Source organism: Cryptomeria japonica, chromosome 1 (assembly GCF_030272615.1).
Source record: "Cryptomeria japonica chromosome 1, Sugi_1.0, whole genome shotgun sequence".
NCBI classification, from domain to species: Eukaryota; Viridiplantae; Streptophyta; class Pinopsida; order Cupressales; family Cupressaceae; genus Cryptomeria; species Cryptomeria japonica.
In genome coordinates this window covers 126,136,429-126,155,513 of record NC_081405.1, presented here as the reverse complement: position 1 = coordinate 126,155,513, position 19,085 = coordinate 126,136,429, and the positions used below count along the sequence as shown (strand labels likewise).

The 19,085-nt window shown below is 37.3% G+C and overlaps 1 protein-coding gene across 1 annotated transcript; it reads right to left on the bottom strand.

The window, feature by feature from the left end:
- Positions 1-14,448: 14,448 nt before the first annotated feature.
- LOC131026693 (linoleate 9S-lipoxygenase) lies at positions 14,449-18,463 on the bottom strand. The gene is made up of 9 exons (XM_057956627.2): positions 17,972-18,463; positions 17,583-17,821; positions 17,252-17,492; positions 16,894-17,157; positions 16,714-16,799; positions 16,520-16,627; positions 16,132-16,439; positions 15,723-15,986; positions 14,449-15,509 (listed from the first exon to the last, which is right to left on the bottom strand). The coding sequence occupies exons 1-9, from the start codon at positions 18,381-18,383 to the stop codon at positions 14,729-14,731; spliced, it is 2,703 nt and encodes a 900-aa protein (XP_057812610.2). The 5' UTR covers positions 18,384-18,463; the 3' UTR covers positions 14,449-14,728.
- Between the last annotated feature and the right edge of the window lie 622 nt (positions 18,464-19,085).

Below are 19,085 nucleotides of genomic sequence, written 5' to 3'. Positions count from 1 at the left end.
AAGGAATAAAAACATTTGAAGAACTAATCCAACTATTTTTACAACAATACTCATACAACATTCGACATCCTGTGACTATGATCGATCTTTATAATACTCAATAGAAAACTGGGGAACCTCTTCTTACTTTTCTCCAATGCTGGAGAAGGATGTTCTCTAGGTACCCATGACCCATTCCAGACTCTGAGAAAATGGATTTATTTGTCAATAACTTGGTCCCCGAACTGAAATATAGTGTACAAATGCAAGTACAACCATCATTTAACAAAATGGTAGATAATGTCATTCGAATGGAGGATGTGCTCATAAAGGAGGGAGATATCACACCTTGGAAAGAAACACAAATAGGATCTAGCTCCAAAGAGAAGAACAAGTATTGGAAATTTGCCAAAGACAACAACAAGAATGTTGTTAATGATGGAGTAGTAGACACTATCAAAACCAACTCAAAATCCACAATATTCAACCTGGCTAGTGGTACACAAGCACTTAAAGCTACTGAGATTGCAGCAGAGAATCCGCCAAAGAAAACAAAGGAATGGTTCAAAGAAAATCCTTGGCTTTCCAAACCTAAGCGTGATTTTACTCCTCTTGAAGAATCATATGAATCCACTTTCAAAACTCTATTGGCAAACAACTTGATAACACTACTAGATAACTCTAGACCATATGATCCGGATGTCAAACCAAGATGGTGGAGAGAAAATGAATACTGTGACTTCCATCGGAATAAGGGTCATAACATAAACAATTGCATGAAGCTAAAACATAAGATTCAAGATCTCATAGACATTGGTAAAGTTGTTTTTGGGAATCATCCAACCAATGCTAATCATAAAGCATTTAAAGACCCTTTGCCTACTTACGAACAAGGTGATTCCTCAAATACCAAAGGATGTGCCAAGGTAAATTATACTTATGCCAACCAGGACAATGTTATCAATATGATTGAACCTTCACACTCAGAATATTGCAATGTGATTATAGTTCAAGATAAACCAAATGAATCATGATATGCAAAAGCTCTGACCCGATCTCAAAAGAAAGTTACCCTCCAAGGAGCTAGTTCTTCCAACCCGACTCAAGAAACATCAAATCCAACAGCCTTGCCAAACAAACAAAAAGAATCAACCTTGGATAAATTTAAAAGATTAACCTCATCATCATCCTCTAGATACATCGTGGTTGAACAGTTAAAAAAGACAAATGCTCAAATTTCAATTTTTGAATTGCTACAGCTCTCATCTTCTCACAAGGAAATCCTAGACAAAGCATTGCTCACTACCAATGTTCCAAAAGATGTAGACATTGATCGGTTTTAGTCTATGGTGGGTCATCTAACTTCACCTCACTATCTGACCTTTTCTGAAGAAGATGACAATTCATTAAATCATCCACATAACCAGCCATTGCATATTGAAGCCATGATCCACAAACACAGAGTTAAACGTGTTTTGATAGATGGAGGCACGGGCTTGAATATTTTTACTTATCATCTGCTTACACAACTAGGATTCTCTGAAAATGTCATTGATCCAGGCAAGAAAATAACAATTAAAGCCTATGATGAAGAAGAGAGGACCTCCAAAGGTCTGGTATCATTACCAATCAGAGTGGGAGTGGCAGAGAGAGATGTCCTTTTCTAGGGTCTCGATATTCCATTGTCATACAATATATTATTGGGCAGGCCATGGATTCATGAAATGAAGGCAGTACCATCAACATATCACCAATGCTTAAAGTTTCCTTATAATGGAGCTGAAGTCAGTATTCCTACTCATACAAATGTCATCTATAATGCATTGACAAAAGGTGCAGATACTTTTGTGCCTCATAATAGGGCAGCCTCTCCAAATGAAGATCTAGAAACATTGATGAAAGACTTAGAAAAGAGATTGAAGATTACAGATACCGGCATGGATGGCTACAAGATAGAACCGGTACTATCATTAGTTTCTCTCCCTCCATCACCAAAACAGTTGGGCAAGACATCAGAGGCTGAGGACACAAACTTCGGCCCCGAATACTATATATGATGGTCTCTTCATATAGTCTTCTACCTCCTTGGTGGATGAAATAGAAGAGGATGTTGTGCTTAACTGGCTCTTTAAGGAAGATCATCCAAATGAGGAGGTACGACATTGTGAGATTTCCTCAAACCAATATGGTTGTGGTTACAAAATGATTCAGCGCATGGGGTACTCAGGTACTGGTCCTTTGGGCAAACAAAAAGAAGGTATTACTGAACCAATTCAGCTACAAACCAAATCCACACATGATAAGGCTGGACTGGGATACAATCCTAAAAAGACATCAGGACAAAAACATGTTTCTAAGTCTAAAGGCTTGAAAAAGATATCGCCTTTAACATTACATGAAGCAGACACTAAACAAACAAAAGTAGAGTGTAGACAAGAGAGAGAAGAATCAACAGTCAAGAAAGAAGAAATAGTCAATGCTCAAGCTTCGACGGTATCAGCTACAATAATACAAGAAGTTGAGGTCCCTGAGGATATAATAGATGAAGTTGTAAGAATCAGAGAATTGTTTGCACCATTAAAAGTTCCAGTCACATATACTGGTAGGCAACAAGTAGATGATTCAGAGACTGATTCCAACGAGTATGAATGGGGTCCTGACTATCTTTCAGACACATCCGCTACAAAAACTCTAGAAGAATCTAGTGGTGTCATAGATGATACTCAAGAGCTAATGCGCATAAAACTAGAGAGGGAAATACAAGAAATTAGACAAAAGAGGCAAGCAAATTATGAACAAGCATTAAAAGAAGGAACAATACCAGAAAGCTTCTCATCTATGTGTTCTTATCCTAAAACAGAACAAATCAGTTATAGCACTACACAGGAAGAGTTAGAAGCTATGGAACAAGAACCAGTCATCAGTCTAGAAGAAGCTGAATGGAGTAGATGACAAAAAATCACCGAAACAATGAGATCATGTCAACAGGTGTGTCAGATACAAATGACAAGTGAACCATAATATGAAGGCACTTGTAGCATTAAAGATGTTGGTATTGATACCATACATATGCTTACTAAATCACCTGAAAGAGACTTGGAAACTTCATCCGATGACTCTGATGACTCTAATGACAGTCCTGTTCATGATGATACCCACTCAGCCTCAAATTTTGAATCATCTGATACAAACAATGAAAAATTGCCTACTAGTCTTATTGTTGTTAAACCAAGATATGACATCCATTCCAGCGTAGTAAATGACGTTACAAGTATGTCTATTGGGTTAGATCGATTAAATATTAAAGTGAACTTTAATAATCATGATCTGACTCTTCCTGGTCTTGAGACACTTACGCAAGGTATCATTCTGGAACTCAACTTTTCGATCCGCAGTTGTGATAACAATACCATGAACACTCTTGAACCTATCCAAAATTTGTCCTTAGTACATCCCGAATTGATTGACTGTACTTTACAAAATCAACCCATGGATATACCTACTTTTGCCAATGACTATACATTATCCTATTATCTCAATGCAGTCGAACCTATGAACTCTTCCACCAGTGAATGGAGTGAAAATATGACTAAAGAGGATATCAAGTATCTTAGCTGTAAAAACAAGAAAAATAAAAAATAAAAAATCTGATGGCGAAAACCATATTGTGGCGGTGTCAGAATCGAAAACCATATTGTGGCGGTGTCAAAATCTAAAAAAGAGAAAATAAATGACATACCTAAAGGTGAAAACCTCTTTGAGGCACCTGAAGATGAGATACTTGGTATACTGCCCAGTCATTTTCAGGAGCAGTCTTCCATATTGATTGAGCCAACTCAGCCAGTGAATATCGAGAATCAAGAGACACCACAAATTATTCACGTAGCTCAATCACTATCAGCAGAGGAATTTAAGGATTTCACTCAGCTATTCTTAGAGAAGAAAATAAACTTTGCATGGACGTACTTTGATATGCCAGGCTTGGATCCTGATCTCATTATGCACCATCTCTCAATCACACCAGAAGTAAAACCAGTTAAACAAAAACTTCGTAAGATGCACCCGCATGTCGCACTATTGGTCAAAGCTGAACTAGAGAAACTACTCAAAGCTGGATTTATCAGAGCAATAGATTATGCTGAATGGATTTCCAACATAGTACCTGTGTCGAAGGCAGATAAATCTATTAGAATTTGTACAGATTTTAGAGATCTCAACAAAGCATGTCCAAAAGATGACTTTCCATTGCCAAATATTGATATGATAGTCGACATGACGGCTGGGTATGAGATGTACTCACTAATGGATGGATTTTCCAGCTACAATCAGATTAAAATCACTCCTGAAGATCAAGAAAAGACAACTTTCACCTGTGTATGGGGAACCTTTTGCTGGAACGTTATGCCATTTGGGTTAAAGAATGCAAGGGCAACCTATCAAAGAGCAATTACAACTATCTTTCATGACATGATGCATAAGAATATGGAAGATTATGTTGATGACACCTTAGTGAAAACTATGAAAAGATCAACACATATTCAAGAGTTAGGTCCTATACTTGACAGAATGGAAAAATTTAAGCTCCAATTAAATCCAAAGAAGTGTGCATTCGGAGTGACATCTGGTAAACTACTTGGCTACATCATTTCAAAGAAGGGAATCGAGGTCGATCCTGAGAAGGTCCAAGCTATAATGAAAATGCCACCTCCAAAGAACATCAGTCAAATGAGAAGTCTACAGGGACATCTCCAATCCATTAGAAGATTCATTTCTCAACTAGCAGACAAGGCTCAACCTTTTACAAAAGTATTGAGAAAAGGAATAATATACAACTGGGATCAGCACTGTGAACAACATCTTCATCAGATAAGAGAGTATATGTCTAATCCACTGATATTGATGCCACCTATTCAAGGTGAGCCACTAATCTTATATATATCAGCAACTAATTCATCACTAGGGGCACTTCTGGTGCAACACGATGACAACAAAAAGGAAAGAGCTATTTATTACATTAGCAGGACATTGGTGTCTTATAAAATGAGCTACAGTATAATAGAAAAAACATGCTTGGCATTAGTCTTTGCATCACAGAAACTGAGGCACTATATGCTAGCACATTCAGTCAAGTTGTTGGCCAGAATTGATCCACTCAAGTATCTTCTTAATAAAGCAACACTCACTGGAAGATTGGCAAAGTGGGTAATGATCCTTACAGAGTTTGACATTGAATATGTGGAATGCAAAGCCATAAAAGGATAGGTAATTGCTGATCAACTTGTTGAAGCTCTACTTGAGGATACTCAACCACTAAACATCGAGTTCTCAGATGAATTAATAATGCATCTTACTCAACAACCCTGGAAGATGTTCTTCGATGGTTCCTTTACTCAAAATGGTTCAGGTGCTAGCATACTATTCATTAATCCTCAGAAGTATTCAATTCCAAGGTCTTATAAGATTCTATTCCCTTGCACAAACAACATTACAGAATATGAAGCTTTGGTGAATGGAATAAAACTAGCCATTGAATGGAAGGTTGCTAAATTACATATCTATGGAGATTCTCAGCTGGTCATCAATCAAATCAACGATACATATCAGACTCAAGATGAGAAATTGATGCCTTACAAGAGGATGGTAGATGATCTCAAGAAGTAATTTGCTTTTGTATCATTCTAACAGATTCCTAGATCAGCGAATAGAGCAGCAGATGCTATGGCTACCTTGGCATCTATACCTGAGCTATAGGAGTCCAATTTTCACTTTGATTTCCTGGTGGAAGAGTTATATTACCCTGCTTATGATTCTCCTGAGACCCAAATAGTCTATTCTATTATTGGACATGACTCATCCCGATACAGCCACATCTATTCCTATCTATGTGACCAAATTATCCCTGAAAACCTTACTTGTAACGAGAAAAGAAACTTAACTCGAAATGCTTCATGGTATGTTATCATAGCTAACAATTTATTTAGATGAGGTTTGGACGGTACTTTGCTTAAATGTCTAGAAACTGAAGAATCTAAATGTGCATTATCAGAAGTCCATGAAGGTATTTGTGGATCTCATTCAAATGGTTTTACTTTAGCTTGGAAACTATTACGAGTTGGCTACTACTAGCCAGATATGGAAAAAGATGCCATAAAATTTGCTAAGACTTGTGAGAAATGTTAGCTTCATGGAAATCTCATACATGCCCCAGCAAGGGACCTCATACCATTTATAACACACTGGCCTTTTCAGCAATGGGCCTTTGATCTCATTGGTCAGATATATCCGGCTTCATCCAACAGACATAAATTCATCATAACTGCCACTGAGTATTTCACCAAGTGGGTAGAGGCAATTCTACTCACCAAGGCAACTGGTAAACAAGTCGCCTTATTCATCCTAAACTATATAATTTGCAGGTATGGGATACCTTCGTCCATCGTGACTGATAATGGAGGACAATTCAAGAATAAAGATCTAGACGAGCTGTGTGAGAAATTCAAAATAAAACAACACTGGTCACCAGTATATTACCCTCAAGGTAATGGACAAGCTAAGGCGTCTAACAAAAACCTACTGACTATCTTGCATAGAACAGTGAACAAGTCTGGGAAGGATTGGCATCTGTAGCTCAATCCTGCATTATGGGCTTGCAGAACCAATATCAGAACACCTACTAGGGCTACACCTTTTTCTTTGGTGTACGGGTCTGAATCAGTATTACCTATTGAAGTAGAAATACCATCTCTAAGAGTTTCGTTACAAAGTCTTGTTACTGATGAAGATCATAGAATATCTAGATTACAAGAACTCGAATTGCTGGATGAGCATTGGCAAGTGGTGTTTGATCATCTCAGAGTGTATCAGAAGAAAATGTCCAGAGGGTATAACAAGAAAGTTTGACAAAGATAATTTCAAGTTGGTGACCTAGTTCTAAGAGAAAATCCAAAAAATCAACAATTTCGCGACAATAAAGGGAAGTTTGAACCCAACTGGCTGGGTCCCTACATTGTTACTGCAGTATTCGGCTCTGGTGCCTATCAACTCTCAAACTCAGAAGGAGAATAGCTTCATGAACCAATTAACACCATCCACTTGAAGAAATTCTTCGCTTAGAACTCTCTGCTCCAGCAAACTTGTACAGTTGGAAAAAGTCCTAAAAAAAATCTTAAAAATCAAAAAAAGTCTTGAAAAAAATCGTAAAAATTAGAAAAAGTCCTGAAGAAATCCAAAAAAACCAAATAGAAAAGAAAAGAAAAAAAATAAAAAGAGAGAAATTGCCCTGGTGAAAACCTTGTAAACAGGCACCTTGGTAAAAAAAAAAATTGAATCTCTGCCAAGTAGATGAAAACCTGGCAAACAGGTGCCTCTTGTACTCAAGCGCTCCATCTATCAACTCAACATTGGCATTTCCCGCTTTCAAGTATCTTTTGCTTTTGCTTGTACATATTTTCAGCCACTTTTGTGACATCCTGGTTCGTTGGAACCCTCATGACTTGAAACTGATCAACGTCCTAGTCTTAGGTTACTTGACAGAGCATATTACATATCTTAAGCAGTGTCAACCAAGTCATTATTCTGTCAATGAAACCTGGTCGTCCACTCTGAGTCAGTTACCTATCTCCTGACTACTACAGAGTTTTTTTTCACTGAGTTCACAAGCAAAACAACATAACGGAAAACAATTACTAAACAGTTTGAGCTATGAATGAAAATTTTCTTTGTATGTTGTCTTTTATAGTGATTTTTGATTATTGTCCCTCTGAGTAACTCGAGGAAGTCTATTGTGACTAAGAGAAACAAGGATTGGGGGCATAATATTTTCTTTGTTTTCTGCTTGTAGGAATGATCCCAATGATCTGGAAACATATAAATTAGCTGGGTATCTGTGATAAGAGCCTTCACATTAAGGTGAAGTTGCCTCACATACCTCGACTCCACTTATTTGTATGCTACAGGGAGGTCCATATTATTTCTTTGTTTATTTTGAGGGAATTTTTTTATGATGCAATTTGGGTCCCTGCGAAATCTGTCCAAGGATATGAACGAAAAAAGGGTCATTGCGAACAAGATAATTAATATTGCACATTGAAAAAGAAAGGAACTCTAACTTGCTTGTTGTATTTGTTATGCTCAGTGATGAATCTTAAGTATTTTAAATCCAGTGACTAGTTTTAGGTTGCATTTTGCATATCATTTTTGTGAATCTAGAGTGATTTCGGTATAGTAATAATCTCTTTATCTTCTGAATGAGAGCTGAAAGCATCATCATTTCTTACGCTAAGTGGTCTTTTTATCATTATTTCTTTGATCGAGTACTTGTGTTTTGAGATGTTTAGCTGCATACATAACATTTCATATAGATTCATTCATTTCATTATTATTCATTTACACTGATCTTATTGCATAGAAAAATGAAAAAAATTGCATTACTCATTACTCATTACTCATTTTCATTCATTTATTTGCATATAAAAAAGAAACCAAAACATAGACATCCATATTCATTTGCATTACATTCATTCATACTGAAATAAATGCATACATATAGAATAAAGCATATAGAAACATCTCATAGTCGATCAACACAAGTACGATGAAGTCAAATCAGATCTCGTATATATATAATGTCAAGTATAAGGGTACAAAATGATGTCGAATGACATATACAAACTCTCATCAGAGCAAGAATCCTATCGAATACAAAAAAATGAGTGTGTCCACAAAAAAATATCTCAGCTATAAAAAGAATCATCTAGCTGGCACCCTCTCCCTCATCGCGTGGTGGAGGAGGAGAAGCCTAATGCTTGAGATCCTGGCGCGGTGCTCGTGCTCCCTCTAATCTAGCCATATACTGTGAATAGGGTTGCATCTATTGTGCAACAGGAACTACGACACTATATGCAGCCCTACTGCTCTGGAGAAGCACCTCTTGTCGAAGAGACTCTATCTCTGCTCTCGACTCGGCTCTCAATGTTGTGATCTGGCGATCATGCTCGACCCTAACCTCGACCAACTGTCGATCTTGCTCCGCCAGCTAAGTCTGAGCCACTGTCAACTGTGACTACAGCTTTGCAAGGCGTGCTCTCATCAACCATCCCGTGTCAACCCCCTGCTCTCTCGCAGGCTCTCCGCCACCATCTCCACTACCATCTCCACCTGTGGCTCCACCCTACTCATCCCGCCACTGCCGGACCTGCCTCAGAGCTGCTCGCTCCTCCTCTCCACCACCAAACCTCACACCTACTCTCCCAAGGGATCCACCCTCACCCCTCTGCTCTCTAGCATCAGCTCGCACTCCGCTACTACTAGCACCAAGATCACCACTAGTCTATCATGGAGCATCTAGTCCCTATGGCAGTGTGGGGGCATCATCCTCCACATCCTCAATATGAGGAGCATGCTCTCCTAGATCTGTAAACTAAGGGAATGGATGCTACTGAAAGTAATCCCTATATTAGGGCAATACCCCCGCATCTACTATATCATCTAGGTAATCCCACCTTAGGCGATGTAAACTTGTCAGCTCCTGCATCGCTAAAGCCTAGGATAGCCTAGGTGACCATCCCTGTCTCTCCTCATCAGCGTATCGAGCATACACTGTATATTCCTGAGAGATACCCTGAGGTCGACCGTACTGCCTCATCACTCGTGAAATGACGAATCGCTCCACAACAGTCTATGACCTCCCAATCAGTGGGCGTGTAACAGAAAGATCTCTTTGAACCGCCCACCAGTCATCCCATGACTCCAACCCCCTATATGGTCTCCATATGACAGCTTTCAAATCATCAAGTTGTCGTCGCCAGAAGTCTGTCTTGCCCAGATGGGGCTGCGTAATATATTCGGCATACCTATAAATAATCGGCTGCCTTGGCTCTCTACTATCATCAACTATCGACCGACAAATGGGAAGGTGCTCCCAAGCCCACACCTGTAAAATGTACACCCCTGCAACCATGCTTCGCCCATCTCTGTAGACAATCTCATGCATCTCCAGATACATGTGGGCCAACAAACAAGAGTCCTAGCCAAGTCTCTGAGGGGTCTCTATCAACCTCTCCAGCATACGGCCCCATCCACTCTGAAAACCCTATTGTCCTATATCTAGCATCAAGAAGCAACCAATGAAACCTGCTAAGACACATGCCAGCAGATACTCCTCACTATACCTGCCCATCAATATATCCCAACTCATTGAACGAGTCAAGATATCGGGATCCCTGAATACGTTCCTAAGAGCCTGTAGTCCAAGTAACAATGCAGTATCATAATCCACCTTATCCCCAGCAAAAGGGATATGAAGGATCCTGTACACATCCTCGGGAGTAATAGTCAACTTCCCAACTGGAAAATGAAAGGTATTATGCTCTGAATGAAACCATTCTACCAATGTTGTGAGCATCCCATGGTTCACACAGATATCAGGTAACCTCATCAAGTGAGTCAAGCCACACATATCAACATGAGCCTGCTCAACCTCAGACAAATCACGAACCAAAGCCATAGTGGGAGGATATACACATTTGAAGAGCACAGGAGGTAAGCACACCTACAAAAAAAACCAACAACGATCATCAGAAAACATTCCAAATGAGCCTACAAGAGAAGTTAAACATCATGCAAATCCAAATAAGTCAAATGCAAAAGCAACATTTCATGTTTACACTTTCAAAAATGATCACTGTCTTCCGAATGACAAAACACAGTCAAACAGCATCTCGTACGAGTCAAGAATGGCTCTTGTACAAATAAACAGCCTCGAACGACAAACTTTTACACATCGCATGACAAAATGGTCTTTTAACAGACCTGTCGTACGACACGAGGGTTAATCTCGTACGACAAATCTAATGGCTTCAAACGATAAAAGAAAATTTGATAGTTTCTCGTACGAGACAGGATCTTGTCTTGCATGATAAATCATGACACCCGACCCAAAACCCGTGAAAAACGTTAAAAATAAACAAAAAAATTCAAAATTGGAAACATAAAGAGGCTAAAGATCGATCACTTACCGTTGGTTTGTAGTTTCGGGGTCGATTGTGACATCTCTAGTGCTCAAATCGATGCTGACGAGTAGGGACCACCATTTTTCTTCATAGAAGGTTTTTTGAATTTTCAAACTTGGAGGGTTAAAATGATTTGAAAATGACACTTTCGTCGTATATATAGCCTAAAACCTAATTTTTCAACTTGCTTCGATGGTCATAAAAATTGTACCCTTAGCTAATGTGCCTGCTCTGATTCCATTTTCGAGATCGAAATCGAAATTTGAGATTATCTTGCTAGTTAATTTCACAATTTCGACCACTTAGCACTTTTTTCATCAAATGCTCATTCTTTCTTCAAATTGTGCTCAATTTCAACGTTGAATCTTAATTCAATTTCATTCTACACATCAACATTACAATCAACTCTATGCTCAATTTCTTATCAATCATGGCTAAGTATGGGTTTAATGCTTACAAAGTTGATTTTCTTAACTGATGTTTCTTTGTCTCCCATTTTTAATGTTGCATATCTGATTGCTTTCAAAGGGCAGCCACCTGAGGAGATTCAAAGAGTTTCAAATGTTGCACAATCCCTTTTTGATCTATCTCTCCCTTCTCTTTCTTTTCCCCAAGCAGAACAGGTTCTATACTCCAGGATTCTCAAAAAGACAAGGAATCACACCTACATGGAGCATCTAATAAAATGGAAGGACAAGCCTATCTCAGAGGCCACATGGATACCTAAAGCTGGCTTTCAGAAAGCTGGAATACCTTCTTCTTTGCTGCCTCAAGGAGTCACATGACTTCTTTGTTTTTGGGACCTGCATAATAAGGAGTTTGAACTGCAAATATACCTCAATGAGGTCTACAAAAACACTAACCAATCTTCCTATTACATTGTCTTCTTAGTTACAAGGCTTGGATGATGCTTTTGAAGCATTCCATGAGCATTTGACAAACACAATTCACAAAAACAGTGAACTCGCTATTTTGTTTACAAAGTGAGAATGTTTAATAGAAACAAGTTATTCTAACAAACCAAGGTGATCTTCAACACCCTTGGCCATATGTCCAGACCTCTGCCTCATTCATTTGTTCACTCCAAATTACTTTTGGGTGAAAATCTTGAGTTTTATGAACATGCTACTAGCCGAGTAATCAATACTTGCCTAGTATTTGTAATACCCTAAAATTGGTCATCTAAACCATGAGCCTCTAATCTTGACAACATCACCAAGATCCTAACCAAAGGCAATTAAATTAATCTTGAGAACATTATTAATTCTTTAATTATCAAAAATCACATGGCAAATCAACTACTCAATATTAATTAAATATTTATTTAATTAATCAAATCAATTCCAAGAATATCATTTTGATCAATTATCCCTTTTTAATTTATTAAATATCCTTCCATATTTAATTAATTAATAAATTTGTCATTCAATCATACAAAAAGGATTAATTTATTACAAAAGGATTAATTTATTACAAAGAGTTGAATTGAAAATAAAACAAAAAAAAGAATTGAATTGAGAGAGAAATCAAACTTCAGACATTATTTCTTTTTCTAAATTTAGAACTTGAAATCAGAAAAGCAATTTAATTGAATTATTGAATTATTCTCTAAAATTGGAACTTAAAGCTTTTCAAGACAGAAAAAGACCTTTTTCTTGAATAAATTAAAGAATTATCTATTTTTGTCAAATATGCATGGAATTAATTTATTATTATTTTCCAATGCAACTTGGACTTCTAATTTGAATGCATTTCAATTAAACTATAATTGGAATCTATCTCAAGGTTAACTAAACATGATTTCTTAATTATTTCAATTAATCCTAAATTGGGCTTTTTCTCTTGTGATTCTCTATAAATTCAGTCTTCAGCTCTCATTCCAATTCACCCCAGAGATTTTTGAGAACACGCTTGGAGATTATTATCACGCTAATTTTGCTCTGAGTCATTGAAAATTATTGTACTTTTTTAGATTATTTGCATCCATTTTACATTCATTATTGCTTGCATCTATTGTTGCTTGAATTGGTTATTATTACTTGAATTATTCATCCATCTTGCATCCATATAGCTTAATATCATATAGATTAAATCCTTCGTCTTGGTGTAGTCTAGTCACTGGTATTGCTTATAAAAATCTGGGAGCAATCTTATACTTGCATCTTTTAGAAGGCAATTAGTCACTTTGCTATGGTTTATTTCTTATTGATTATTGATTATTGATTACTAACCATACATATAATGACTTAATTGAAGTGTTGTGCTTGCAACTACAGGTTCACTTTTTCACACACAGTATTCACTCAAGTCCTCCTTCCAAACACAATTTTGGCATAAAGTAAAGCATATGTACACTATATACATGAGTGCCAACTTGACTAGATCCATTTTGTGGGATCCCAGACCTAGATCAGTCAAGTGGTGACATTTTGGAACTTCAAACCCTTGATAGGACAGTGAGCACACAGAAGTAAAATAATTTTGTATAAACAAATTGCCAAAGTAAACCAGTACTACAATCACTTGGAGAGCATTGTAAAACTACTATGCACAATTTCCAAAGTACAGTATGGACTAGCAAAGCTACAGTATAGACTGTTACTCCAAAGAGGCAAAAAACAATGAGTAAAGCCAAAATTTCATGATTTTTATTAGGAATCTCTTGCTCATACAATCACCAACCTTTCTCCAAGAAAAGGGAGGCCTTTTTATAGCATTTCTAATTAGTTACCAAGCCCTGTATGGACATGAGGCTTCCACAACTGCATTTTGCTTGAAAACCCCGAAAATGACAACTTTGACAACTTTTTCAAGCCAAATGACAACATTTCTTGCTCCAAAAGACATTTTTGACACTTTAACCTTATCAAATTGTCTAAACAACTTTGATATCCTTAAAAACACTTATCAAACATGTTTCAATGCTTTCGAAAGCATTAGAAGACCTTTTTGGCAATTTTGCACATTTTTGCCAAAAATTGTCAACTCAAAGCCTGAAAGGCAAAACTTGATCTCTTAAGCCGAAAATGAGATCAAAACCACAAAACAAGACACATAACAACCTAAAACAACATTATCAACCTAACACAAGACATTACAAACATGTAAGCATAAAATACTCAAAAATGAGAGTTTTACTCAACTAGGTGCTCCTGCACCAAATACAAACTACAAATTGAATTTGAGAGATAATCAAAATCCATTGTTGATAATTGCAACTACTTCAAATTAATAAAAATGCATTAACAAATACACAAAACAAAAATACATATAAATATAAACTATACCAGCTAAATTGTACCAGCAAAACTTTCTTTATCATTCTTCCATTATCTTTTCTAGATTGTATACCATTGTACGAATTAAAATTAAATACATATAAAATAATAATATAAATTATGTTCATAAATGATATAAAAATAAAATACACAACATAATGTTTTTTAGTTTTTTTTGCTCGCTGAAAGGTCGAAGCCATATTTTATTTAATAAATAAAATTACAATCTCCGCTCAGTACGGGCGCCGGTAGGAAAGAGCGGATAGGAGAAAACCTCCGGCCTTACCCAAAACCTTAAGCCAATATATTGATTGCATTATTCACTGACGTTTATTAATATTTTAGTAATCACCTGTCCTGTCCTGATGATATAACATTAGTATATAACCATATAATAGGTATATAGTATAATAATTCTAACACAAAAGGAGGGTTAGAATTATATCAAATGAGTTTATACTATTAGATGGAGATGCTATTGGGCACTCCGCCGCCTGTGAGACGACCTGATTCCAGCAAATTGCTAGTGTTAGGGTAGAGTAAGTTATACGGAACTTTCGCTGGTCCAGCTCTGTTCTTATAATGTTCACAGTTATTATTCTTCTCCGTTATACTTTCCTCAATCTTTTTCATGTTTTCTGAAAATCTGGTGAATGCTTCTTTTACACGTGGATCATCTACTCTGTCCATGGTGGACCCCTGCAACTGTCCCACGTACACCTCATTTTTTGCATGCTTTGACAAAACTTCAAGAACACCCATGACAAGCGTGGCCTGTTTTGGGCTAGACACGGTCTTTAGGAAAAATCCATCTGGGTTCTTAAGGAGTTCTTCATATTCGGCTGTTCCTTTCTCTGGAATCAAACGTCTGCTCATGGTGGGTAAATTGGGCATGTATCCTCCATAGGAGTACTGTCCAAAGTTGACTGCCGCATGGTGAGCAGATGCCGTCCAGATTATAGTTGTCACTATTTGAACTGCTTCATCCACAGAATCCATCTTGTACCATCTACTAGGATCGTCCTTGAGGTCCCCATGACCCTCATTTACTATGTCATCCCACCAAGCCTGCAATTCGTTATCCCTCTTAACCGAGGTATCGTCCTTGTAATACAGAGACAAGTAGTCTAAAACCCATTGTTTTAAGGCAAACCATATTTCAATGCCATCTACAGCATATGGATAGTCTTCAATCACAAGCTTCAAACCTTTTGGTTCCTTTGAATCTCGGACTGCCATTCCCCTGCACAGTACATGTTCAATATATGGATGTATTTAATTTGCCCTTTTAATTAAATAAGGCAAAACAAAACCTTGCAGGGACAGTAATCATCTTCTTACCATCAACTTTTCCGTAGCTTCAATAATCTTTCAAAAATTTATATATTAAATATCAAACATTAATCAAAGAACCAAACTTAATTAGATTGAGCAATGAAATTAGTGTATCACTTACCTTTTAAGTAGGTCGGCTTCTAATCCTTGCTCATTGAATTTCCACTGTTTGTAGACTTTAGATGACATTTCCATACAATATCTTCCAGGTGCAAAGCCTTGCTCAATAATACCTGATGCACTTATCAAAGCCTGCCGGGCAGCTTGATTGATGTTCATGGTGCCGAGGTAATGGGGGATCAATAATTTGTATACTGGGTGCATTTTGCTTAGTTGTCTATGGGTAGCTATAATGAAAGGCTCTGTGACACAATGAGTTCTTAGCCTGCAGTCAATTAGAAAACAAAATTAAGTTTACCCAACATCCATGCTGGTTAGGTAATGTAGTAATGCCTTCTAAGATCATAAGTGGTATTAATCTTGATTGATTTGCTAAAATCTAAATGGCTGTTAACGAGTTTAACGCTTACCAATGGCTGACAAGCTGATGGTAACCTGCATCATTGACTTTAGCATGGGCTTTGGCCAGTTGCCATACTGCTCCTTCTTCTGTTCCATCTTTGCCTGGTATAAAAACCTTTCTTACAGCTGCATTGTCATCAATGGGTGGCAAACACAACTCTATGGCCACAGGCATTAAAGTTCCTTCCTGGGTGAGGAAGTAAACTGTGCGGCTTGCATACGTTTTAACATCATTGGAAAGCTTATTGATGTGCTCGACGTAAGGCATGTAAGCATCATAGTAGTCCACAATAAATAATCTTTTCAATGCAATGGCCTGTATTTTTCATATTAGATATCCATTACACTTTAATAACACCCATAAAACAAGAACACACTGTTGCAGAGATAAATTACCTCATCTGCAGAAAGGCCCTCAAGGTTCTTTTCTATATGTTGGGCTGTGATGGCGCTCTTCTGTGGACCGTACATCTTTTCATCCAAGGTACTAGACACAGGAAATTTCTGTCTCAAAGCAGCAAATGAAATTTTTTAAGATAAGAAAGAAAAAGCGAAAGGACGGGATGAGTTTGAAAATTTGTACATGCTACCTGTAGGCACTCGATCACAATTGGATTCAAGCCTGAAAGTGCTTGACGTGCAAATTCCTTGTCGCTTCTCCATGCGTACTCGTCAACTTTTGAACAGAACATGAGCCCAATTCAATTACTAAGCCCATAGATTATATATCCAAAAATAGGATTAAAGTACGTTTAATTTGTGAATCATACCTTGACAAATTTGTGGGCGGGTGAAAGTTATGAGAGGGATGTCATCCCCCATGTCATCGAACTGTCGTATATTAAATAAGCTGCTTTCCAATCCCCCTTCGTAAAGCTCGCTGACTTCCTGGAAGGATTTGAAGGCATCACGGAGATCGGTAATAACCGAGCCAGAAACACTCATAATTAAGCGAGCTCCGAAGTCGAAAGAGTAGCGAGGATTTTCGTCCGGAGGAATAAAGATCGAGTGTGTTCGGGTCTCAGATTCAGGAGCTGCAAAAGATTGGCCAGTGAAAACTAGTTTTAACATTCCGTAGCAAATAGATTAATAAGAACAACCGACAGGTAAAGTATTAAATATGCATACCGTTTTCAACGGGTGGACGACCGGTTCTACATCTTCGCGGATATGGGAAGTCCTGCGATCCACCCAGCACTTTCCTCCGCAGCTCTGGACTTTCCTCAGGCTTTCCAAGATCGTTGTAGACATCATAATCGTATATGAGATCAGACTTCTTCCTTTCTCCGGTTCTGTCTCCTCGCAGGCTCTCCAAATCTAACTCCCTCAGTTTCCTCAAACCCACTGGTGTCTCCTCCGGAAGAAAGCTCTGAATAACACATTTATGTCAATCCCATGTCCATTAATTAGCCAGATCAAATTGCTGAACAGAATTTTCTAATGGTGCGATATTGCACACCTTATTCGCGAAGAAAACACGATCAATGGACTGGAAAATCCATGAATTACATTGGAAACAAACTTCGCCCTGACCTGGGATGTTTATGGTGAGAGACTTTAGAAGGAACTCTTTGGAGTGCATATTTTTTATTCGAAATGCACCCGGAAATCCAAGGGCAGAGTTCCATTTCAACTTGATTGTGTTGTGCCACCGACTTAAGTAAGAAAGTTGCCCGGCCGTTTTCCCGAATCCCGTATCTACATGTAACAGGTCAGTATAGATGCTCTTCATATGAAAGCTAAAAATTGCTCAAAAGAATACACTACACACTTACTAAAAGTATAAATATTTATCCTTTTGGCTAAAACTATTCTTTAACCATTAATTTTTATGTATGTAAAGAATACCAGGATCAACTTGGTCGCTGCTCACAAGCTCGAGAGAAATTTGTGGCCCCATCCAGAAATCTTTCTCCAATACTAACTCGCCATTAATTTCATAATCCTTAATGCGCTCTCCCTCTCGAGTGGTGCTTTCAGTTTCAGCAGTTCTAGGTCTGGAAACACAATTCCTAGTGACTTTCCTAGATCTCAAAACCCCATGATTAAGATGAACCTGGGATTGCGTCCACCCTCTTCGCCATGCACTGAAAGAACAATTACTGCGCAATGAAGGAAGAGAACAAAAGCCAACTTGGCTTGTTTTCTCATTCCCTAAAACTGGTACAGGGAAATTGGAGGAAAGAAATCTATGGCTACCTGGTTTACCATTCCTTTCAAATAGCAAACTATTGCTCCCCAGTACCATCATTGAATCCATTATACTTGCTTCCCTCCCTCACTCACTCCTACAACTCGATTGGCTGGGCTCTGATAAGCAATAGAGAGATTGCTGATTTGCTTTGATCGTTGTGGTTCTATTTATAGCAATTTTTGGTGTGTGATTGGTTTTTTATGATGTGATATTTATTTAGATTGATTTTGAGTGGGTTGTTATCTATTTCATCACATAATAATTATGATAAATATAATAAAAATTATAAAAAAAAGTCGCTTAAATATTATTTTCTTTGTGTTTGTATATAAATAATATATATGATTCTAGGGATGAAAACAAATCAATTATATATATGGTTTAATGAAGAGAAGAAAAATAATATTTAAGTTGTTTAATTTTATATATATTCAGATCATACTTAAAGTGAATTTTAAATAGTGTCATTATTGATTTATTTGTATCAACTATCACAATTGTAAAAATAAGATAACTTACATATGATTGTCTATACCTTTGCTAAACAATAAAATTTATTACTATTAGATATGGATTCTTTAAAAGTGATGTTTAGATAAATTGACATTAAGTGTATCATCATAGACTCATTCACACTAACTATTACAATTATAAAAAGGACAACTTAAATATCATTGTCCATATCCTTATTGAACAATAGAAAAAATTGGTTTATTGTAATATTTTATACTATATAGATACATATTTATGGTGCATGGCTATTCATAA

Coding starts and splice junctions, on each gene's coding strand:
- LOC131026693 (XM_057956627.2), bottom strand. CDS start 18,383: ATGGATTCAATGATGGTACTGGGGAGCAATAGTTTGCTATTTGAAAGG. Junction 17,822..17,971: donor CAGCGACCAAGTTGATCCTG/GTATTCTTTACA, acceptor TGTTACATGTAG/ATACGGGATTCGGGAAAACG. Junction 16,440..16,519: donor AGGGCCTTTCTGCAGATGAG/GTAATTTATCTC, acceptor TGAAAAATACAG/GCCATTGCATTGAAAAGATT.